Here is a 24619-nt window from a genome sequence, read left to right on the forward strand (position 1 = left end):
CCTTATTAAGTCTTATTAAGATACCATTTATAGAGTTAGTTCAATTCCAGTTAAGATCCTAGCTGGTTTTTTTTTTTTTTTTTTTGTAGAAAATGACATATTCTAAAATTTGTGTGGAAAAACAAGTATATAGAATAGCTAGAACAATTTTCAAGATCAAGGTTGGAAGACTAATATTACCTAATATAGGGACATAACCAATACAGTACCAGGACTGTGGTATTGCCATTAAGGTAGATAAACAGAAAAGAGAGTCCAGAAACAGACTCATACACTATGAACGCTGGTTTGGAATAAAGCACAAAGTCAATCCAAGAGAAAAAAGATAGTCTGTTTATGAAAAGGTGCAGTTGGATATGTATGTACAAAACTGTGAACTTCAATACATATTTTAAGCCATATACATAAATTAATACAAGATGAATCATAAAAACCTAAGACTATAAAACATAAAAGAAAACAGGAGGAAACCTTTGTGACTTTAGGCTAAGATTTCTTAAATACGTCACAAAAAATATGATCCATAAAATAGCAAATTGATAAGTTTGACTTTATCAAAATTAATAACCTCAGCTATTCTCATGAGTATGAAAAGGCAATCACAGACTAGGAAAGAAATATTTGAAAATCACTTATCTTCCTGGCTTTGTGGTGTATGCTTATAATTCTAGCAACTCTGGAGGCTGAGGCAGGAGGATTATAGGTTCAAAGCCAGCCTCAGCAATTTAGGCCTTATGCTATTTAGTGAGATCCTATCTCAAAATTATAAAGGACTGGGGATGTTAGCTTAGTGGCTAAAAGTGCCCCCGTGTTTAATCCCCAGTACTCAAAAAACAAAAAACCAGAAAACAAATAAAATCATCCATCTGTTAAAGAACTATATTGAAGAGGCTTATAAAGAACTCTTAAAATGGAATAATAAGAAATCTGCTCAATTCTGAAAAATGGCAAAAGATTTGAATAAATTGCTTCATCAAAGAAGGTGTAGTTGGTAAATCAGTATACAGAAATACTTGATATAATTAGTCATTAGGGAAATGCAGATTAAAACCACAATGACCATCCCCTGCCAGCTGCTGCTGGAGGCTGTGAGGCTGAGCAAGGGAAATCAGTACAGTGCCCAGGGTGAGCGACAAATTCCGGTTCTTCCAACAATGATCCAAGCCTAACAGAATTGACTCTGTAGCAACTCATCTAGTCAAGGAAGCCAACAAATTTGACGTACTACAGAAGAAAAGCAGCAGTTCAGCAGTGGGTAGAAGACAGGATCACTCAAGCCAACAGTACAATAAAGAGGAGATCCACACTGTTGAAGAACCTTAATTCGTATCTTGAGATAAAGTCCTCTTTACAGGATGTAACTTTATCTTAGCAGATATCCTATTATACTGTGGACTTCATTGCTTTATAGTTGACTTGACAGTTCAAGAAAAGAAGTATCTTGACATGTTTTGCCAGGTTCAGCATTATTGAGGCACCAGGCAACGTCTCCCTAGTGTTGTCTTCTTGAAGAACAGACTATATGTTAACTCCGACTAGAAGTTACTGTGCGATACAGAAGTGTGATTACAGTGTTTTAAATGGAAAGTGTATCCTGGAACACAGTACTCACGTAAATTGATATGCTGTCATTGTTTTCTTGTCAAATTTGTTGTCTGCATGTTTTATTTGTTTTTTAGTTAAAGTTTTCAAATTTTTATGTAAAAATTCAATTGTTATTAAAAAAAAAGTTGAGGGGCTGGGGTCCTGGCTCAGCGGTAGAGCGCTTGCCATGGGTGAGGCCCTGGGTTTGATCCTCAGCACCACATAAAAATAAATAAGTAAAATGAAGGTATTGTGTCCAACTACAACTAAAAAATAAAAATATTAAAAATAAAGTTGAAATCAAGTTACAAATTACTTTGTTTTAGTGGCTCTCGCGGCCGGATGGCGTTGGTGGTATAGTGGTGAGCATAGGTGCCTTCCAAATTACTTTGTTTTTAATAGAGGGAATTTGTTTTAATAAAAGTTGCAAATCAGTGACTTAGTTTTTTTAAAAAACGTAGGGAGCACTTTCAGTGGTTGACATATTTGTCTATTTATTGACTTCTTATTTGTATTTTAAAATTCTCTTATTATGGATATTTACGTAATTTGTTTATTGAAAACTATGATAAATTATACCAAGGATAGAGAAAGGGAAGACAGATTTATTTGTTTTCCGATATTTATGTGAACTAAAACTTAAAAAACAAAACACAATGAAAGACTACTGCATTTCTATCAGAATAGCTGAAATTAAAAAAAAAGACTGACCATATTAAATATTTGCAAGGCTGTGGAACAACTGAAACTGACATATAAAATGGTCCAACCACTTTGGAAAACAGGTTAACTTTGGAGAAAGGTAATTATACATATATACATACATATATATAATCTAGCTATTGCACTTTTCTACCCGCCCCAGGAAAGAGAAAAAAAATATGTATATATATATATATATATATATATATATATATATATATATGCAAATGTTCATAGTAACTTTATTTGTAATAGAAACTAGAAGCAACCCAAATCCTATCAACAGGTGGATGTATCAACAAATCTTGATATATCCGTACTATGAAATACTACTCAGCAATAAAATGGCAAAACCATTGATACATGTAAAAGTATGGATGAATCTAAAAATAATCGATTGAAAGAAGCCAGACAAATAAAGAATAACTGCATTTTCATTCCCTTTACAAAAAATACAAACCACAGGACAATCAGTTGTTGCTTGCGAGTGGGGAGGGACAGGAGAGAGATTACGTAGGAACACTAGGAAATGTTTGGGGTAATGGTTATGCTCTTTATCTTGATTTAATGTTTTTATCAGAAGCCTCTGAGCTTTTTTGAAATTGCTTTTCTAAGGTTAATAACTTTGAAATTATTTACCTTCAATTGATTCATCTTAATAGACTGTAGTTTTATGTTTTTTTGTGTGTGCTGGGAGGGGGTACTGGGTATTGAACCCAGGGTCATTTTACCACTGAGCTACGTCCCAAGCCCTTTTTTATTTTTTTATTTTGAGAGAGGATCTCACTAAGTTGCTGAGGCTGGCTTCCAACTTGGAATCCTGCCTTAACCCCTGGAATCACTGGGATTACAGGTGTCTGCTACTGTGCCTGGATAGAACATAGTATTTTAAAATTCACATACCATGTAATTAACTCTTTTAAAATGTTCCATTCAACAGTTTTAGTAAATTCACCAATTCATACAACTAATTACCACTAATTCTAGAACTTTTTCATCTTGTGCCCATTTGTATTCATTTCTTATTTCTCCACAATTCTCCTACCCCCAGGGAACTGACAAATCTATTTTTCTGTTTTTGTTGGTTTGCCTGTATATAGGACATTTGCTATAAATTGAATCATACAACATGTGATCTCTTGTGACTCTTCCCCACTTAGCATAATTTTTTTTAATATTTATTTCTTAGTTGTAGTTGGACACAATACCTTTATTTCACTTACTTATTTTTATGTGGTGCTGAGGATCGAGCCCATGGTCTACCATGTGCGAATCGAGTGCTCTATGGCTGAGCCATAACCCCAGCCCCTCCACTTAGCATAATATTTTTAAGATTCATTTATATTGTAGCATGTATCGGCACTTCATTTCTTTTTATGGCTGTATAACAGATTTTATTGATGTCTTGCATTTTGTTTATCCATTCATCAGTTGATGGACATTTGGGTTGTGTACACTTTATGGCTATTATTAAGTATGTTGCTGTGAATATTTTCCAGTTCTCTTTGTTATATAATAACAGTGAAATTACTGGATCATATGGTAACTGTTTAACATTTTTAAAGAGCAGACCTTAATATTTTAAGTGGTCTTGATTTGATCATAGTTGGTTCAGAACAAATTCTGCTACCTGGAAGGTATTGTCCATCCTAGTTTTTTTTTTTTTTTTTTAATATATTGAAATCAGAAATGTTATTTTTTGCTTCTGTTCAGAGTCACTTTTTTGGGTTTTCAAGACAAAATTTGTCACATGAACTGTCTGTGTGATTCTATTTCACTGAAACTCTATAATAGTGTTCCCTATTAGTTTTTACTTACATAAGTTGTGTCCTGAATACCCAGTTTTGTTGATGAACTATTTTCTTTCTCTTATGCTTGTCTGTGTCTGCTCAGAGACGGATGACCTAAAGTTGTTCTATTTCTTTCTTTTCTGAAGCTATTCTTATCCTTAGTATGGATCTGGTGTGGATCTGTGAGGTGTACTCTTTCATCCTGTATTCTGTGGTCGGGGTGCACTATTATTTGGGGATGAAATAGGCCACAAGTATCGACTGCTACTATTAGTCTGCAGAGGTCTGCGGTTCCCAAACAAACTGCAGAATGCCTCATGCTGATGTCGAAACTGCATCTGAACTCGCATCTTTAGAATCTCTCCATTTTATGAAGTTTGATGTCAATCAAAAACGTAGTTATCAAAGCAGATTATTCAAAGTATGAACTTGCAGCTTAACTCTTCTTCTAGTCAAAATTTGATATTTTAAAATTATTTCTTATCTTAGTTATAATTGGGCATTTTTTTCAAATGTGGGACTTTATTTATGTAGATAGATTTCTTCCTGTAGTTTACCCTAATGGATTGAGAACATGAAGGAGTCTGTTCATACTTTTTCACTTATGGATGGCAAATGTAATTGGGGATTTAATTTTTGCATTTCCTTTGGATTTAGGGTTAAGAACCTTACATTCTAGACCATTTTTCATTCAAGAAACAAGTGATCTGTTATAGACTGAGACTGTCACAGGAAACAAAGGGAAATAAGTCTAGTGTAAGAAGGACCATGACAGTTAAAATAAAATGGTGCTGTACCTCAGTATTTAGAGAGATCTTATCCGTGTTTTTACCATGTATGTTATTTTTTTACTTTTCAGATTGTATGTTAGCATTTTAAAAACATTTTACCAATGTTGGCTAGAATATTGCAGTAAGTAAGCTGTTATAAGCTGTTGTACTCTGGTAGGAGTGTAAATGGGTGTACATGTTTGGAAGGTAGTATAATACTGTCTAGCAAAGTGCTTATACTCAGTAATTCTATTTTTGTGCCACAGGATGTTAATATGAAAAAGAAGGAATGCTTCCCAGCACATTTTATGGAGCTAGTATAACCTGGTACCAAAGCCAGACAAGGGTAGTATTCTGAAGGAATAAATACAGAAATTAACTCAAAAGAGCAAACATAGAATCCAGTAATATATCATAAGCCAAATTGAGAATTCAAGATTGTGTTAATAGAAAAACTGTTGATATAATTTTACAGATTAAAAATGAAAAAAACATAATTATCTAAATATAGAAAAAGTATTTGATTAATTCAATGTTCATTCATGTTAAACATTCTAAGTAAACTAGGATTAAAAGGAAACTTGTTTTATCTGATAGAGGGGTACTTTCAAAACATAATGGTAGTGCAAAACATAGTACTTGGTGATCAATTGTCAGGCATATTCTCTTTAAAATCAGGAACAAGAGGAAGGTGCCTGCTATAGTTGTTTCCTGTCAGTATTGTATTGCAATTACATAAGAAGAAATGAAGTTAAAGGTTGGGGAAGAGACAAAATTATTGTTTCTCTTAGATGATATGATTATGTATGTTTTTTGGGTTTTCCATGTAGGTAATTATTAGAATTATTAAGAGTTCAGGGCTGGGGCTATAGCTCAGTAGGTAGGGCACTTGCCTAGCACATGTGCCACATAAAAATAAAATAGAATACAGATATTGTGAAAAAAATTGTTACTAAAAAAAGTTCAGCAAGTTTTCTGTATATTAAGGTCAGTACAAAAACAAACCATTTTTGTTAATAGCAATTAACTATTAAAACACAGAATTTAAAAAAAAATACCATTTACCATTTTCAGCAAAGAATTGGTAATATTATCTAACAAAAGTTTAGCAGTACCTTTATGAAGAAAGGTACAAAACTGTTGAAAGACATAACCATTGAAAGAAGACTTGAATAAATTGGGATTGAGTGCAGCTAGTCTGAATTTTTGGTAGGAAGACTTGATATCATAAAAATGTTCATTGCCTTCAAAATAATCTATATCAGTGCTTCACAAATTTAAATGTGCATGTGAAAAAGTTTCTGATACAGATAGACTAAGTGGGGTCTGAGATTCTGCTTTCCTAATAAAGCTCCCAGATGATATTAATGATGTTTGTTAACAGGATAAAAAGATTAATTGCATTACAAGTAAGTGTTCCAATGGGGTTTGCATGGGGAGCTTACTAGGCTAATTTAAAATAAATATGAAAGGTGAAAAATGATCAAGATATTCTTGAAATTTATGTAGGGAGAATTGATTTGTGAGATACTAAAATTTGTTATAAGACTTATAATAATTAAGACTGTGGTACCTATGCAGATCAGTGAACCTGTATATATGTATATATATATAAAAACTCAAAACAGACCCAGAAATATATATAACTCAAAACAGACCCAGAAAGGAAGAATTATTTGATAAAAGGTATGGAACAATTGATTATGTTTGAAAAACAAATTAAATTGAATCCCTATGTTAGGTCTTACAAAAAATTAGTAGACTAAGGACTTACATATTTATGACAAATCTTTAAACTTACTTGAAGAAAATAGAGGACAGTTTGTTTGTTTGTTTATGTGTGGTGTTGGGGATCAAACCGAGGGCACCGAGGTACATCCCCAGCCCTTGTTGGAGAAAATTTTTAACAGTTGTGCTGGGGAAGGAATCTTTAAATCTTCAGAGGTACAAATCATGAGGGATTTGTGCTACATTAAAATTGAACTTCAAGAGCCTCCAGAAAAGAAAAAGAAAAAAAAAAAAAAGAATCAAAATTGGGAGAATTGCACATATAGCAGCTGATGAAAGATCCATATCTAGAATATATAAAGAACTGCTACAAATCAGTTAGACAGTTCATTAAACAGAGAAGTGTACCAAGGACATGAAAGACAATATGAGGGGCCGGGTTGTGGCTCAGTGGCAGAGCGCTTGCCTAGCATGCTTGAGGCACTGAGTTCAATCCCTGGCACCACATAAAAATAAACAAAAAGAAAGATATGATTGATAAGTACACAAAAAGATATTTAGCCTTATTAGTATCAGAGAAAGCTAAGTAAAGCCTTAGTGAAAGATGCTGTCTGTGAAAATGGCAAAGTAGGGACCTCTGGGGGTCATTCCTCAGCAAAAACAACAAAAAAACTTGGGGAAAACTATCAGAATCAAGTTTAACAGAACTCTGGAAAACAGTTAAAGGCTTACCACGACCAATTAAACACTTAGCTGAAAGATATCTGAAATAGTAAAAGAACTACAGGAACTCTAAATCTGGTAAAACTGCCTTTCAGTAATGACAAAAATCAAGATATATGCAGGAGGAAAACAAAAACCCAGACCCAAAACAACGGTACTGTGATATCTAAGTGCTTGCAGGATGTGGCACAATGGAAACCTAAAAAGGGAGGAAATTACAACAACAACAAAATAACATTGTAAACCTATCAAGCTCCATAGCTTTGAGAGCTGATATAGCAGGTTATTAAATGAGAAAGGAGTGGGATTTGTAGTCAGATTAATGTGCTGCTGGGTTACTAACCTTTTCTCTGAGTTAGGAGGCTGTTACTAATGTGAGTCTCTGGAAGAAATGGTGAGGTTCTGAGGAATTTTTAAGACCTGAGGTCACATGCTGAGGAGTTTTCTGTCCTAGTTATTATATATACACTAAAGAATAAGCTCTTCCATTGACTGAAAACTTTCTTTCTTTGTTTATTGGTACTAGAGTTTAACCCAGGGACGCTTTACCACTGAGCTACATCCCCAGTCCTTTTTGTCTTTATTTTGAGACGGTCTCACTAAGTTGCTTAGGACCTCGCTGAGTTGTGAGGCTGGCCTTGAACTTGTGATCCTCCTGTCTTTAGCCTCCTGAGCAGCTGGGATTACAGGCCTGTGCTACCACACATGGCTTGACTTAGAACTTTAAAACAAAGAAGTGGATTAGTATGACCAGTGTTACATACTTTGTGGATGGAGTACAGTAAGTAGTATTCTGTAGATCTTTTGAGATATCTGGTGTACAGATAGATAAAGCTTTAATTATTTTAAGGTGATTTTTTTCCCCCTAGTGATTCTTCTACCAAACCCAGTAACTCCTCTATATCTCTTTTACTGATAAAAGTATGTACCACAGAATGCACTTATTAAACATTCCTGTGCTGCTTTGGCACAGCTTTGACATAACCCCTCCCTGATGCAGGTGCCAAGTCAAGAGAAGTATTTTATGGACATTTGTCTGCATTTTGTGGTGATGATGCCCCCACTGCGCCCCCGTAAAGTGTATAAGTACAGTCATTTTATTTAAATCTTTGTGGATGTCATTTATGACAGAACACAAGGTTGTAATGTTGATATATATGGTTGATTATGCTTCGGATAGAAGTCCAGGATACCTTCAGCTCGTATTTATATTTCTGAAGGGGAAAGTGATCAGAGGCATGTGGATGGATATGAGTGAGGTCAGCCATTAGCTTACTTGTTTCTTTTTTTTTCCCCCTAAGTATTTATTTTTTAGTTGTACCTTTACTTTATTTTATTTATTTATATGTGGTGCTGAGGATCGAACCCAGGGCCTTGCATATGCTAAGCGAGCACTCTACTGCTGAGCCACAACCCCAGCCCCCCTGCAGCTTACTTGTTTCTTTATGAAGAAAATAATTTATTTCAATTTTTAGATGTTTTTTCCTTCTGTTTGCACCTTAAAGACCTCTCATTTCCTTTCCATGAAACTGGGGAAACAAACATACTTTGTTATTTTGGAGCTGCTGAATTTCAAAGTGTTAAAAGTTATTCCTTTCTATTTTTGTTATTTTTCCTTTTCCTAATGTGATTTATTTCTGGTTTTTACTAGCTCTGGGACCATTTGGATCACACGATGTTTTTCCAAGATTTTAGACCATTTCTAAGTAGCAATCCACTGGACCAAGATACTAGAGCCAATGAAAGGAGTCACCAGACTCCCACTGACTTCTGGGGACCAAGTAGGCCTCCAAGGCTGCCCGTTACCCGGAGATACAGGTCTCGAGGAAGTGCTCGTCCTGGCAGGTCTCCAGCTATTGAGGGGTGAGTAGTTGCTTTAAGGGCAGTCTCCATCTGCAATGTGATATGTGGTAGCATAACATACTATATCTGATAGCATAATCTGGTCTTTACTATCTTTGTGCATAAAAGACAAGTTGAAAATGAAGCTAAACTGTATATTCAGCTAATATCATTTAACGAAGGGTAATAAACTACAGAGTGAAAAATTATAATTATAGGTCTGTTGATAATGTTTCAGGCTCATATATAGATAATATGTTTATCAGATTTTCAGAAGACATTAAAAGGCACATCAAGTATTATGGATAACATTAAGATTCGGAGGCTGGGGATGTGGCTCAAGTGGTAGCGCGCTTGCCTAAGCATGCGTGAGGCCCTGGGTTCGATTCTCAGCACCACATAAAAATAAATAAAATAAAGGTATTGTGTATGATTATAACTAAAAAATAAATATTTTTTAAAAAGATTCAGAGATCTGTTCTAGAGCTCAACAGATTGGAACAATGGGCTTATTAATATGATTTGTGTGTGTGTGGTACTGGGGATTGAACCCAGGGCCTTGTGCATGCAAATATAAGCACTCTACCAACTGGGCTATGTCCCTAGCCCTTAATGTGAAATTTAATAAGAATTAATGTAAAGTCTTAGGGACTGAAATAATATGCAACAAATGTCTGTTGAACGTCTTTCGTGTATGGGGCACTATACTAGGCACTAGGGATACAATGGAAAGAAAACAGATGGTGTTCCTCAATTTCACGGATACCATTTAGAAGTAGAATAACAAACATTAATTTTAAGCTGTTCCCAGGACAGTGTTTCATACTTTATCTGCTTTATAACATTTAATCTGTATAAAGATAATAAGTGCTGTTGCTATTTTCATTTTATATAAGAAAAGTCTTAAGACTCAGAGAAATAAGGTAATAGCTAGTGGTGGATCCAAGGACTTGACCTGAGGTTGTGTGATCTAGTGGTTGCTAACACAGTAGCCACTAGCCATACATGGCCATATCTGTTTAAATTTAAATTAATGGAGAGTTAATAAAATCAAACATTCCTCATTCCTACTAGTCACACTTCAAGGACTCATTGGTCACATGTAGCACTAGTAGTCACCGAATTTGATAGCCCAGGTTACAGAACATGTCGGTCATTTCAGAAAGACCTGTTGAACAGTGGTGTTCCCGACCTGCAGCCCTCCCGTCCCTGCCTTCTGGACTGTCACGTTTTACTACACCTGCTCCATCACATGGCTCTCCAACGTGTGTCTGGTTCACCTTGTGTTTTGTACATTTCGTTTTACTGCATACATTCCTTTTTAGGACAAATACAAGATATAGGAAATCTGATTTAGTAGAATTGAGAGGACAAGCCTCATTAAATCTTAGACTATTTTAATAGCTTGTGGTACCCAGTGGTAAATCTACTGTGTTAGTTAAACTGCTTATAAATTGTGTTTCTTTCTCTGCCTGTTGGACCTGCATTGTGGAACCTCTCCTTTACACCCTTTTTTCCTCTCCCACCCACTGAATCCCCGTTGATCAATGCTGCGGTTCACTTTCTGCTGCTCCTGTAGTAGGGGATGCTTAAGCAGTGCTAGAGGAGAGGCACATCACCAAATTTCCCTTTCTGGATTTCCTGTCCACTAGCTGATTCTCAGCAGCTGACTTATCTTCCATGGTCTGAAAACTGGGGCCTTAGGCTGAACTCCTCAAACCTCCATGTCCAGCTTCTCTGTCAACATTCATTTCTCCTGACAGTCTCCTGAAATGAGGTGTCCTTTCCTTTTTTCAAGGCCAGCCCACAGCCCACAGCCCTGACCTGTTTCCTACCTGTTTCTTCTGGGGTTTTGTTTCATCCTTTTTCCCTTTCCTGCTTACTTTTCCCACTTTTCACTCCTCAGCTACCCTTTTTAGTCTTTAGTTTTGTAATTTTCAAACCTGGCCATGCGTTAATGTCACTGAGGATATTTTTAAAAATACTGATATGGGGTGCCATTCCCAGGGACCCTTGGGTGATAATTTTTAGGAGTTCCTGAGAGTATTCTTATTATAGCCAGGATTGAGAATTAATTACTGCTCTAGTTGCTGCCCAGTTGCTGCCCTTTCCAATAAAATCTCTTAAGAGACATCTACATTTATTTTGTATACTTTTTCATCTCCCATTATTCCTTTAACTATCATAGTTTATTTCAACTAAAATCCTTGTTACCTTCTAATTGCAGACCCATTAGATACTTTAAATGTTTATCGTGTTCACTGGATTAATCTTTTGGGGTCTTTTCCTTCCCCTTGAAGTCCTCTACTGCTCTGACTTCTGTGATAGTGCATTTTCTTGATTTACTTCTTTGTTGACTTTTCTTATTATTGTTATTCATGGTGCTAAGGAGTAAACCCATGACTTTGTGCATGCTGAGCATGGGCTTTACCTCTGAGCTACACTCCCAGCCTTGACTCTGCTTGTGAGTACTTTAAAGTATTGGTTTTCCTTTATTCTGCTTTTCCTTATTCTACAGGATTTCTCAACTTCAGGACTACTGAAATTTTGAATGGGATAATTCTTCATTGTGTGGGACTCTCCTGCGTATTGTATAGGATGTTTAGCAGTATCTTTGGCCCCTTCTTGTATAACATTAATTACTCCCCACCTTCTGTTCCAGTTAAGACAACAGAAACCTCCCCGGGGATAAATTGTCCCTCACTGAGAACTATTGATCTATAAGCTCTCTGTGGTCATCCTCAAGTCCTCTCATGATTCCCATAATTACTGTATACTAAAGACTCACAGACCCATGGTGTTACCATTGTTAAATCTAGTTCCATATTGCCTTTGCAGAATTTTGCACCTAAATTTTAAAATCTGTATCACTTCCCTGTTATGGAGCACATAACTTCATATGTAAGGTGACCCTCTATGTTTTGGGATCCTCCCAACCTCTACAGCCTTGTTTCCTGTCACCTCCTGTTTTTCTTCTATTCTACCAGTACCAGACTTAATTGTTTGTTTGTTTTTTAACATGAACCATGCTGTTCAGTGCTTCTGTATCTTTGCCTAATCTGTTTTATCAGCTAGAAATACCTTTGTTGCTTTCTTAACCCAATTAAATCAATTCTCCACTGAATCTAGGAAACCTCCTCTGATCTCTAGGACTAAATCAAAATACCTTTCCTTTGTATTCCTCAGAGTACTTTATTTCTCCATCGTGTTCTAACTATCCTAACTGAAGTTGTTTACTAGCTGCTGTTCATTTAGCACATTATTCCGAACGTTCTCTTAGCTTCTTTAATGTTCCCAACAAGCCTGTGAGGTAGGTACTGTTGAGGAATTTGAGATTTCTGCTTTATTAGAGCCTGTATTAGTTATCTATTATTGCATAATAATAGATGTTACTATAAACCATAGTGACTTGAAACAATAATTATAGTGTAATATCTCATTTTCTTTGGGTTAGGAATTCAGATGTGGTATGGGGAGATATTTTATCTCTGCCATCTGATATCTGAGAGACTTATAGGCTGGAGGGTAGAATAATTTGCACAGTTGTTTGCTCATATGTCTAATGGTTAATACCAGCTGCTGACTAGGGGGTTTGGTTTATGCTGTCAGCTGGTTTACTAGTTAGCTTTCTGCTGCTATAACAAGTACCTGAGATAAATCAACTTGAAAGGAGAAAAGGTTTATTTTGCCTCACGGTGTCAGAGATTTCAGTTCATGGTTGATTAGCCCTGCTGTTTTGGACCTATGGTGGGATCTCATGGTATGAATGTGCAGTAGAGAAGGCCTGTTCACCTCATGGCAACAGGAAAACAAAGAAACAAAGATAGGAAGGAGCCAGATTTCCAGCATCCCTTTCAAGAGCACACGCTCATGACCTAACTTCCTTTCACGAGGCCCTACCTCTTAAAGTTCCACCACCTTCTAGTAACACCAACCTGAGGACCAAGCACATGGGCCTTTGCGGTGTATTCCAGATCCAAACTACAGTAGCTGATAAGTGTTAGCTTTTAAGGTCCCTGTTAGTTAACCCCCTTGCCAGGGATGGTCATGAATTTGGATTTGTCTTGTTTTTTCTTCATTCAGATTAAATATCTGGGCAAGAATATCAAATAGGCTGAATATGGTAATGAATACTTGCAATCCCAGCAACTGGGGAGGTCGAGGCAGGAGGATTGCAAATTCAAAGCCAGCCTCAGCAACTTAGCAAAACCCTGACTCGATAAAATGGACTGGGAATGTAGTTAAATGGTGGAGCATTTGCCTGGCACATGTGAGGTCCTGGCTTCAGTCCCCAGAACTGGGGGGTGGGAGTGGGGATCAAATGAAAGGTATTGTATCCTTGTTAGTGTACCTCAACAGATGGCACGGGCTGTCAGAAGTCTTTTTTTCTTATAAAGGCATCCTTTCTCCTTTGTAATGAATACATTATCAAGGGTAAGAACTTGAGAGTGAGTGAATATCTGGTCATCTAAAGTCTTTCTTTTAATATTAATTTTTTAATTGTAAGTGGACACAATATCTTTATTTTCATGTGGTGCTGAGGATGGAACCCAGTGCCTCACGCATGCCAGGCAAGCACTCTACCCCTGAGCCACAAGCCCAGCCCTCTAAGAGTTTTTCATCTAGTGCTATCAGTGTCCATGGCCTGGATTATTACTGTGAAATAATTTTATATTTGTTTCTACTTAAATTACATTTATTTCTATTTCTATAATTTGTTCCCCAGGTTTAAACTTTTTTTTTTTGGTAAGAGCTTTTTTCCCCTGCTCTACTTTATTTATTTTAGCATGGTTTTAGCTTTATTTATTTTAGCATGGTTTTAGCTTTATTTATTTTAGCATGGTTTTTAAGAAATCATTTTCGTTTTGATGCTCAAATAATCCCAATTTGGCCAGAGTAATTATGTCTAAACATTTAGACAACAGTCCTTGTTCACAGCCCTTGAATTAGTGAGAGAATTGGGCTGTCAGAGTAAGGTGATCAGGTTGTCTTTCTCTGGTTATTAGCTCATGATTTATTAGCTGATAACAAATACAGTCTCTGCTATTGTCAGATAGGTTTCCTTTTGTGGGCATAAAATATTTTCAAAAAGATCTTTTTAGTTGCCAAAGGAGAATGGGGATAATTTCTTATTTTGTCTTGTCTTACTGTGTGAATGTTGAAAATGCAATATAGTACAAATGTTCTTGGACAGCCTTATATCCTTTTTATAATTAAAGAGAGAAGAAGAAAATAACTAACGTTTCTCAAATGCCTGGAATTTTTCAGGCCACAGATGCTCTTCTCACAATGCTCTTATGTTGGACTAGGTACAGCTAAAGTAGATAAGTAATGAATTGTAAATCTTTTGCACAAAAATTTCTGTTAAGCTAGGCATGGTGGTACATGACTGTAATCCCAGTGGCTCAGGAGGCTGAGGCAGAAGGATCGAAAGTTCAAGGCCAGCCTCAGTGATGTAATGAGACTCTAAACAACTTAGCAACAGGCTGGGGATGTGGCTCAAGCGGTAGCGCGCTCGTCTGGCATGCGTACGGCCTGGGTTCGATCCTTAGCACCATACAAACAAAGATACTGTGTCCGCTGATAACTAAAAAAAATAAATATTAAAATTCTCTCTCTCTCTCTCTAAAAAAAAAACAACAAAAACAAACAACAAAAAAAAAACAACTTAGCAAGACCCTGTCTTAAAATAAAAAATAAAAAGGGCTAGGGATCTGGCTCAGTGATTAAGCTCCCCTGAGTTTACTCCCTGGTACAAAGTAATAATAATAATACATTTTTGTTAGACTAGTAAAATACCAATGTGAACACATTGTCTTGAATCAGTCTTCCTTGGTTACTTTCCCTCTTTTATTCTGTAGGAAATATTGATCTACTGTACTACTAGCTTGTTCCTTTGGTTAATAGCAGAGGGTAGGAAAAAGACTTAAATTTGGAAACTATTTATGGAAAATCATATTACCTCAGTAACATGCAAGTAACATATAGCATGATTTAACAGTGCCATAAAAAAGTTGTTTTACTTGGGCCAGGGTTGAGCTCAGTGGTAGAGCTCTTGCCTAGCACGCATGAGGCACTGGGTTCCATCCCTAGCATCACATAAAAATAAACAATAAAATAAAGACATTGTCCGTCCAAAAAAAAAAAAAAAAAGTTGTTTTGCTTATGTTGTTTCCTTTTGTGGTACTAGGGATTGGATCCAAGGGTGCTTTTACCACTAAGCTCCATCCCCAGCCCTTTTATTTTGAGACAGTGCCTTGCTGAATTGCCCTGGCTGACCTTGAACTTGGAATCTCTTGCCTCAGCCTCCTGAGTCACTGAAATTACAGGTGGGGGCCACCAAATCCACCTCTTAAAAAAATATCTTTTCTTACACACATAACAAGTTAGTTCAGTGTCTCAGCCATATCAGAGTTCCATCTTTGTGCTTCTCAGTCTTTCCCTCCAGTTTATTGCCTTCAGCCTTAGACAGGGAGAAAGGGGAGTGATATATCATCTATGGATTCCTGCTTTTTGTTTTGTTTTGTTTTCTAGGAAAGGAAAAGCTTTACTACTGCCCCATTTATTCTCTCTATCAAGTTTCTACTCACTGGGCTCCCTGCCCACATCTAGAAAGCTAAGAGAGCGAGCATTTAGCTTTTCTGTCTTATGGAATAGATGGTGGCAAGGGAGAAGGGTATTGAGTGTCACAATATCTGCTTATTAGGTATTTTATTAGCTACTTGCATGGTGGTGAGAAAAGATAACAAGTTGGAGCCCAGCCTCAGCAACTTAACAAGATGCTGTCAAAATAAAAAGGACCTAGGATGTAGCTCAGAGGTAAAGTGCCACTGGCTTCAACCCCCATTACCAAAAACAAGAAAATTGCTACAAATTAATTGTACTATAGAATTAAAACTCATTTCATTTTAAACAATGTTTTAGCAGTCTTTTGAAGCTTTTTTTATTTTACTATTACTGATAAAATACATTAACTGTGGATACTCCCCATTTTCTGGGTGTCATCACCTAAGAGGTTTTGGCTCTCTTAGTTTTTTCCCTACATTTCAATCATTTAGTTTCTTAATAAATTTTCTTTCATCATCATTATTATCATTTAATGTTTCTCATTAAATAGATCACCTTTTTTTTTTTACAGTAGAAATTAGATTTATTTAGTTTTACAGTGCTGGGAAACTGGACAGAGTTACATATCTCATTACATTCAAGATACAGAATATTTCATCACAAAACTACCCTATTAACCTAATTGCCTTTTCCACTCCAAATTGTCCTTATAGTTTTGTTTGCCCCAATATATCAAAGAAATAAAATCTGTAGCTTTTGCATCTGATTTTTGCTCATTAGCATAACATAGTTGAGATTCATCTGTGTCCTTGCCTGTATCAGTAGTTCATTCTCTTTACTGAGAAATAGTTTTCATGGTACATATTGATGTACTATAATCTACCCATCTATTCACCAGGGAATGGATTCTAGGATCTCTCTACTTTTAGTGACCATGGATAGAATCATGTCGCCATTCTCCTGTGTAATTATATGGGAGTGAGAATGTCAGATTGTAGGTATGTATTTAATCACAGGAAACTGCCACCGGTTTTTGAAGTGCCCTTTTTTGCATTCTTGCCAGCTGTGCCTGAGAGCTGCAGTGACCCCATGTCCTTGCCAGCACTTGGTGTTTTTGGTTTAAAGCCATTTTAATCTCACTGTGGTTTTGACTTTCACGTCCTTAATGATCAATGACGCTGAATATCTTTTCATTTGTTTGTTTATTTGTATGACTTCATTGGTGAATGTCAGTTTGAATCTGACATTCTGAATTAGCCCACATGTTATTGGATGTTTTTAATTGCTTGTTCTCTTATTATTAAATAGTTAAAGTCTGTCATATATTCTAGATCACAATTTTTTTTTTTTTTTTGTATTGGGGATTGAACCCAGGGGCAGGTAACCATGAGCCAGTCCCCAGCCCTTTTTATAGTTTGAGTCAGGATCTCCCTAAGTTGCTTAGGGCCCTAAGGTGCTGAGGTCGGTTTTGAACTTGCGATCCTCCTGCCTTAGACTCCCGAGCCACTGGAAATTCTTTCTTTCTTTTTTTTTTTTTTTTTAATTTTTTAATATTTATTATTTATTTATCGGCGGACACAACATCTTTGTTTGTATGTGGTGCTGAGGATGGAACCCGGGCCGCACGCATGCCAGGCGAGTGCGCTGCCGCTTGAGCCACATCCCCAGCCCCTGGAAATTCTTAATACTACTAAAGTATTCACTTATAAAAATAGTTAAGGTGGTAGATCTTACATTATATGTTTTTATCCCAATTAAAAAAAATGTATGTTTTCTGAATTTCCTTGTGGGAGAAAGGAAAATCAGAAAATCCCCCAAGAGGCCAACTGCTGAATATTCCTTCCCACAGCAGTGACAAATATCTCCCACTCTAATCATTCCAGAGGACTTGCCCCAGGCTCATTCAACATGAGTGACTCTTGTAGATCCTGAGGGTGGAGAGCACTTGGAAAACTCTTGGTGAAAGGCAGGATGGGTACTAGAGGTGATCGCTACAAGGCTCCATGGGATATCCGAGATTGCTATACGTGCCATCCAGGATGCTGGGGTAAGGCGCTGCGAGACAGGCACGTGGCCGTGGAGTCCCGCCCTCTACTTCAGGAGTTCATCTCACGGCATTCCTTCGTTCTTGACTAGCCACTCTGAGTGATGCTCATCTGAGGCCTAGTTGGTTTTCCTTTGTGATCCTCTGGCAGAACTCCCAAAGGGAAGGCTGTAGAGTCCCTTTCAGCAGTCCAGGGGGTGTCATTTCCAGTCTGTGTACCTCATGCCAAACACAGCAAGGCAGGAATGAAAAAGCTTGGCTTGGGATCTCTGCTCGGGTTTCATTTTTCAAAAGCAGAACTCATGTGCCAAGAGTGGGAGCACTGGGGTCAGGGGTCATTTTCTTGACAGACAGCATTTCTTTCAGAGTTTATGACAAGAAAGAAAGAAAAGGCTGTAGGCAGCTTAGTCTAAACAACTTTTGGTTTGGCCTGAACAAAGACTCACCTGTTTCTAACTTTATTTAGTTGTATTATGAAAGAAAGCTTCATGATTTTTTTGTGTACGAACATTTGACTAAACATTTACTAGCCATTTGTGCACTCACCTTGTTGCCAAGTAGACACCATCTCTTGAAATGGAGTCAGACAGATTCCAGACACTGCTTTCTGAGTCTCTTTGAAATATAGGGCATTAGCATGTAACCCGTTTCTCACTGTTGGGATCCAAATGATCTAGTGGAAGGACCTCTGGAAAAAATTTCCTCTCATTCTTGAAATAACCACGGGAATTTCTAGTTCTTTACTGCCTTTGTCAGGATGTCATGTTTGGAACTGCTTCAGCCATCTTCTGACTGACCGTATGTGGGAGACATGGCTGATGCTGAGGATCGAGAGTGAGAAGGTGGAAAGGGGCGTCTGCTACTGAGTTGCCATCCCAAAGCTGGGGCTGTCTACCTCCAGACTATTAGGTGATTAAGGTAAATAACTGTCCTTGTAGTTTAATCCGTTTTTGATCAGATAGCTGATCAAAATGAGTATAGTGAAAGTGAAGCAACATTATTCAAATTTAAAATAAAGAGTACATTACAACATTAATGAAGTCAAAGTGCCTTAGGTTCCTACAGTAGACTTCTGCTGCTTCTCCAGCTTTGTTCCTATCTCGTCTCCCCTTGCCCTGCTCATGCTAGCCATTGGGCCTTTGTCCCCCACAGTTGCTCTGTCCTCTTCACCCATAGGTAGGCCTTACCCAGTTTGGTTTCATCTCACTGGATTGCTGGGATGTTCTGTCTTCGACCTTACCTGTCCCATCGCCGAAGCTAACTCAGGTTTACCCCTTGGATAATAATAATTTCAGGCATCACTTCCCGGAGAAGCCTTTCCTGACACTCTTCCTAGGTCCTTGTGTATGTCCCCAGAGCTCTGTGTACTTCTTTTTAGCTCTGATCACACCAGCAATCTTTTATCATTGTGTGGTGCTATGGTTTGAATGTCCCCTCCAAAACTCGTGACAAGGGACTGGGGTTGGAGCTCAGTGGTAGAGCGCTTTGCCTAGCACAAGTGAGGCCCTGGGTTCGATCCTTAGCACCACATAAAAATAAATAAAGTAAAGGTACTGTGTCCATCTACAACTAAAAATAAAATTAAAAATACTCATGTCAAAGTTTAATTGTCACTGTGGTGGTAATGGAAAGTGGAACCTTCAGTAGTCAGTTGGCTTATGGGGGCTCCAGCCTCACGAGTGGATTACTACCTTATCATGGGAGTGGGTTAGTTGTAAAAGTGAGCTCTCTCTGTCTCTTGGGCGCTTGCTTGCTCTTCTGCTGTGTTGTGACTCAGCAAGAAGGCCCTCACTAGATGCAAATTCTTGATCTTGAACTTCAGAGCATCTAGAACCATAAGCTGGATGAAATTCTATTGTTTATTCTGTACCCAATCTGTAGTTTCTGTTGTAATAGCAAAAAATGGACTGACATGTTATTTAATGTCTTTCTTTCCTGTTATACTATTAAATTCCAAGAAGGAAGGGACATTTATTCTTCCAAAGCCTCACATAATCCTTGGCATATGGTACATTCTGAAATAATTTTTCTTTTTTTAATTTTGAAATGTGTTAATGAATGCATGTATTTTCTTTTGGGTGTAACTTTTACTTTTCTTTATCTTATATTTCATTATCCAGATCATATTAAATTGGATTTCCATTTAGTGCCCGAGCAAAGTGGAGGATAAACAAGACATTAATTTCCTCAGGGCATTAAATATTGTAGGAAGTTTTGAGATTCTGGGTTCTCTGGATCCTTAGTAATCATATTATCTTGCTTGTCTCTGACTTTGACATAAGAAAAATGGCAGAATTCTAAATGAGAACAATTGTATAGCCATTCAATTTGTTTTTAAAATGTCCATGTATTATGTGAAATAATTTCATGGTGGTACACCTCCCTGGGAAACCATTGCCCTAACATTTTCATTCTAAGTATATACTACTTTAGAAAAATCACTTGCCTAGCATACATGGGTCCCTGCCATGAAAAACTAAAAATCAAGTTTATGTGTCTGTTTATACCTATTGTAATTTTTTTCACAGTTCCATGAGGACAGGAATAATTTCAGTATCTAGTTAGATTTTTTTTATACTTTTTTTTTTTTTTTTTTTTAGTTGTAGATGGACACAGTACCTTTATTTTATTTGTTTATTTTATGTGGTGTTGAGGATCAAGCCCAGGTTGTGAGGCAAGTGCTCCACCATTGAGCCACAACCACAGCCCCTAATTTGATATTTCACATCTAATTTTCTTTATATAATAATGTGTCTTGTCCATTTCTACGTCATTACTTATATCTGTCGGTCAAATCTTTCTCTCTCTGTGTGCCACCCCACCTTCCCACCTTTGGTTGCTAGGAATGGAACCTAGGGGCTTCTACCTCTCTTCTACACCAATCCCAGATCTGTCACACGTGAACACGTGAATTCTATTCATTAGAATTCTACAAGAGACACCACCACTGATTTAGACAATCCCTTATAGAACTCTAGGGCTCTTTCGGATTTTCTTTTTTCTTCATTATATACTAGACTACATTGAACACGTGCTTCTTTACATATGTTATTGTCTCTTAAAGCGTATCTTCCCATGTTTTCCATCCTCTTCTCTTTGTACGTCAGTTTGGATATTTTTCTGTTGATCCACCTTGACTTTCATTAATCCTATCTTCTCTTGTATCTAATCTGCTGTTATATACATCTAATAAATTCATTATTCAGATACAATATTTTTTATTTAACCCAGGGGTGCTTAACCAGTGGGCCACATCTCTAGCACTTTTTTATATTTTATTTAGGGATAGGGCCTTGCTAAGTTGCTGAGGCTGGCTTTGAACTTGTGATCCTCCTTCCCCAGCCTCCTAAGCCATTGGGATTTTATGCATGTGCCACCACGCCTGGCTTCACTATCTTTTTTAACATGTTAATTATAGTTAATTTAAAGCCCTTTTTTTGGGTAACTACAATATCTGAATCACCTCTGAGGCTATTTCTCTTATTTATCTTTTATTACTGGTTTTGGGTCATTGAGCCTATAATTTGGCGGGTCTATTAATTTTTGGTTAAATGTGAATAGTTTTGTATAAAAACTGTGAAAGCTTTAGACAGCGTTGTTTTTCTCTAGAGAGGATTCAGAGCCTGGTGCTGTGGCACACGCCTGTAATCCTAGTGGTTCTGGAGGCTGAGGCAGGAGGATCTCCAGTACAAAGCCAGCCTCAGCAACAGTGAGGTACTAAGCAACTCAGTGAGACCCTGTCTCTAAATAAAATACAAAATAGGGCTGGGGATGTGGTTCAGTGTTCGAGTGCCCCTGAGTTCAATCCTAGGTACCAAAAACAAAACAAACCCTTCAAAACTATAGAGTTCAGGGGGTTTTTTGCTAGGCATAGAGCATAGTGGAAGATTATTTTTATTCTATCAGGAACTATACCAAGACAAGACTGGGTTACAGCCCTGAAAGTAGATAGTCTACTTAGGGTTCACCCTTAGCTTTCAAAAGTTTCAGTTTAGATTTTTATATATTTTGTGAGCCCTTCCTCCAAAGGATATAAACCCTAATCTTGGTCACAGGAGAGTACATAACATTTTATTCTAATAAATAAAGACTTCCACTTAAATGTTTTGTTTGCTGCCCTTTATAGCTGCAAACTGATCTAAAAGGGAAATTGCTATGTGCCTCCTTAGTCTGCGAAAGACCTGAATTTGCTTTTCCCTCACAGTGATCCTTCATTGAAGCTTTGCACAGGATCCTCAGCCTTCTGCTCTTGCCCAGCATCAGCAAAATCGGTTACAGAAGCTGGCTCCTTCTTCCAAGATTATTCCCTCTCTAGATTCTTAACCACTCTATTTCTCATTCCTTAGTAGTTCTCCTTTGTCTTCAAACATTCTACCCGAATTTTCTAAGTTGTGCAAGGTATTTTTTTTTTTTTTAATATTTATTTTTAAGTTTTTGGCGGACACAACATCTTTGTTTGTATGTGGTGCTGAGGATCGAACCCGGGCCGCACGCATGCCAGGCGAGCGCACTACCGCCTGAGCCACATCCCCAACCCCTATGCAAGGTATTAATGCTGGTCTGCCACCAACTGCTTTCTCTTACCTAAGACTGAATATCTGTGGTAACATTTCAGTAGGATGAAATTCTTTTTCTTTTTTCCCAGAAAATTTTAAGTTTTATTTATAACTGTTATAAAGTTGAACTGCTGAAACTTGTTCATTGAGACATTTTGACTTGCATTAATGCTTTACAGCCTGCATTTATATTAAAAATTCACCCACAAACAAAAATGGAAAAATGACAATACCTGATTTCTGTCCACTATTTTTCCACTTGCAGTTGTATACTTAGATATCTTTTGACCCTATGGGAGGAAAATTTTAACATTCAGAACTACCTTTAACAGGAAAAAGATATATATATATATATATATATATATATATTTTTTTTTTTTAAGAATGAAATGTTTCTAAAATCAAAGTAAATTCTAAGCACCTTCTTTCTCCATATGGGCAATATTGCTAGTTGGTGTCTCTTGGCATAATTGTAACATGTTTGGCATGGAGAGAACACAGACTGATGTCTTTATAAAGGCCAACCAGAGAAGCCTCACTTGCTCCCTGCAGAGCACCTAGAGCTGTGCCCTGGAAGTGCAGATCTGTTTTGAAGTCTTGAGCGATTTCTCACACCAGGTGCTAGAAGGGAAGCCGGCAAATCAGAAGTTCAGCGTACTTCTCTTTGTTTGTTTTTTGTTATCAGGGATTGGACCCAGGGTCACTTAATCACTGAGCCACATCCCTAGCTCTTTATTTTTCATTTTGAGACGGGATCCTGCTAAATTGCTTAGAGCCTAAGTTGCTGAGGCTGGCTTTGAACTTGAGATCCTCTTGCCTGAGCCTCCTGAGCCTCTGGAACTACAGGAGTGTACCCTACAGTTCAGTGGACTTGTGATAACGTCTCATTTCACAAAGTGCCACCATACCAGGCCTGTAACAATGAAGTTCTTTACCTCTCCCAGAGGGCACACTCTTGTGAGCAGCTCCTGTCGCCAGTGGTTTCCTGGATGCTCTATCGCCCATGGATTTGGGGAAGTCTGCTGTATATGGCCCAGTCCTTTTCCTGTGGCTGGAACTTGGCTAGCTAGAGGCAGCGCTGGCATTAGAGAGCAATGGTGGCTGCAGACACCATGGAAAGAGTGGATGACATTCTTAAGAAAATGCTGGGTCAGATGATCTGACCTTTAACATTGATATTGGTAAATTGCCCTCCTAAAATCCTGTAACTATTACAGTCTCACCAATGGAATTTGAAAGTATCCCATATGTCCTCAGCAAAAGTGTTGGTGTCAGTCTCTATCTTTGCTAATGATGATAAACTTGATGGTTACTTTTGTTTTGTTTGTGATTTTTTCAGTTGAGCTTATTTTCATATAATTATTAGATGTTTATATTTCTTCTGTGAATTGTACCTTAATATGCCTTGCCCAATTTTCCTTTTATGGAGTTTAAAAAAGTTATTTAGGGGCTCTCTCTACATATGATATAGATATGAATATTTTTATGTATGTTACAGATATAAATTGCTTTCCACTCTGTATTTTGTTTTGTTCTTGTAACTTTTCATATATGCTTTTAAGTTTTAGGGTGTCAAATTTTTCAATACTCTTATGCTTAAAAAGGCTTACCTGTTCCAGTGTTTTAAAAGGATATTCCAGTATTTTCCTTATATCTGGTGTTTTTATGGTTGTATAAGTAAGTCATAACCCTTTTTGATTCTAAGTGGCAGAAATCAATTTAATAATATAGCTCAAGAAAAATTAGAATGTATTGATTATGTAACTCATGTTCTTTGGTTATATCAGACCTAACATCTTCCTTTTATACCAAATGTCTTATAATGCCCTCTGCTATCCTGACCTGAAATTTACTGGTAATATAACCTGTAAAACAAATTTTTAAAAAATACATATTTGTACATACTATATTTCCCAAAGGAGATATAATAGGGGAGAGTATATGAAAATATTTTAATACGTAAATTCTTAGCTGTGACTATTCTGGGAGAGAAAATGAAAATTCAGATGCTTGCCTCTGCCTATAGAGCCATTAAGAATGTGACGGCTACCAATACAGACAGTAGGTGGTATTGCCTTGAAAGTTCCTCTGCCACATGTGGCATTGGTAGAGGATTATGATTTTCCAAAAAGGTGAAGAACTCTTGGGAAAGTTCTGGGGGTGGGAGGAAGTGTAAATTTGCCTTGATTTTCAGTTGCATTCCTGAAAATTTTAGCATAGAGTTGTCCCTTGGTATCTGAGGGGGATTGGTTTCAGGACCTCTGCAGATACCAAAATATGTAGATGCTTGAGTCTCATATTTTCATATAACCT

General features: G+C 37.2%; 1 protein-coding gene and 1 pseudogene across 7 annotated transcripts in view; both read left to right on the plus strand.

The window, feature by feature from the left end:
• Positions 1-24619, plus strand: part of Rnf115 (ring finger protein 115) — a 90410-nt gene that overhangs the window by 46940 nt on the left and 18851 nt on the right. For 6 of the 7 annotated variants that reach the window (XM_027956168.3, XM_071618497.1, XM_071618495.1 and 3 more), the window contains one exon: positions 8949-9160. The exons of the other annotated variant lie outside the window; for it this stretch is intronic. In XM_027956168.3, coding sequence (XP_027811969.1) covers positions 8949-9160 — 212 coding nt within the window. The remainder of the gene's footprint in view (positions 1-8948; positions 9161-24619) is intronic. 7 annotated transcript variants of the gene reach the window in all.
• Positions 1056-1612, plus strand: LOC139707333 (eukaryotic translation elongation factor 1 epsilon-1 pseudogene; annotated as a pseudogene).

This window comes from Marmota flaviventris, chromosome 10, assembly GCF_047511675.1.
Source record: "Marmota flaviventris isolate mMarFla1 chromosome 10, mMarFla1.hap1, whole genome shotgun sequence".
In the NCBI taxonomy this organism is placed as follows: Eukaryota; Metazoa; Chordata; class Mammalia; order Rodentia; family Sciuridae; genus Marmota; species Marmota flaviventris.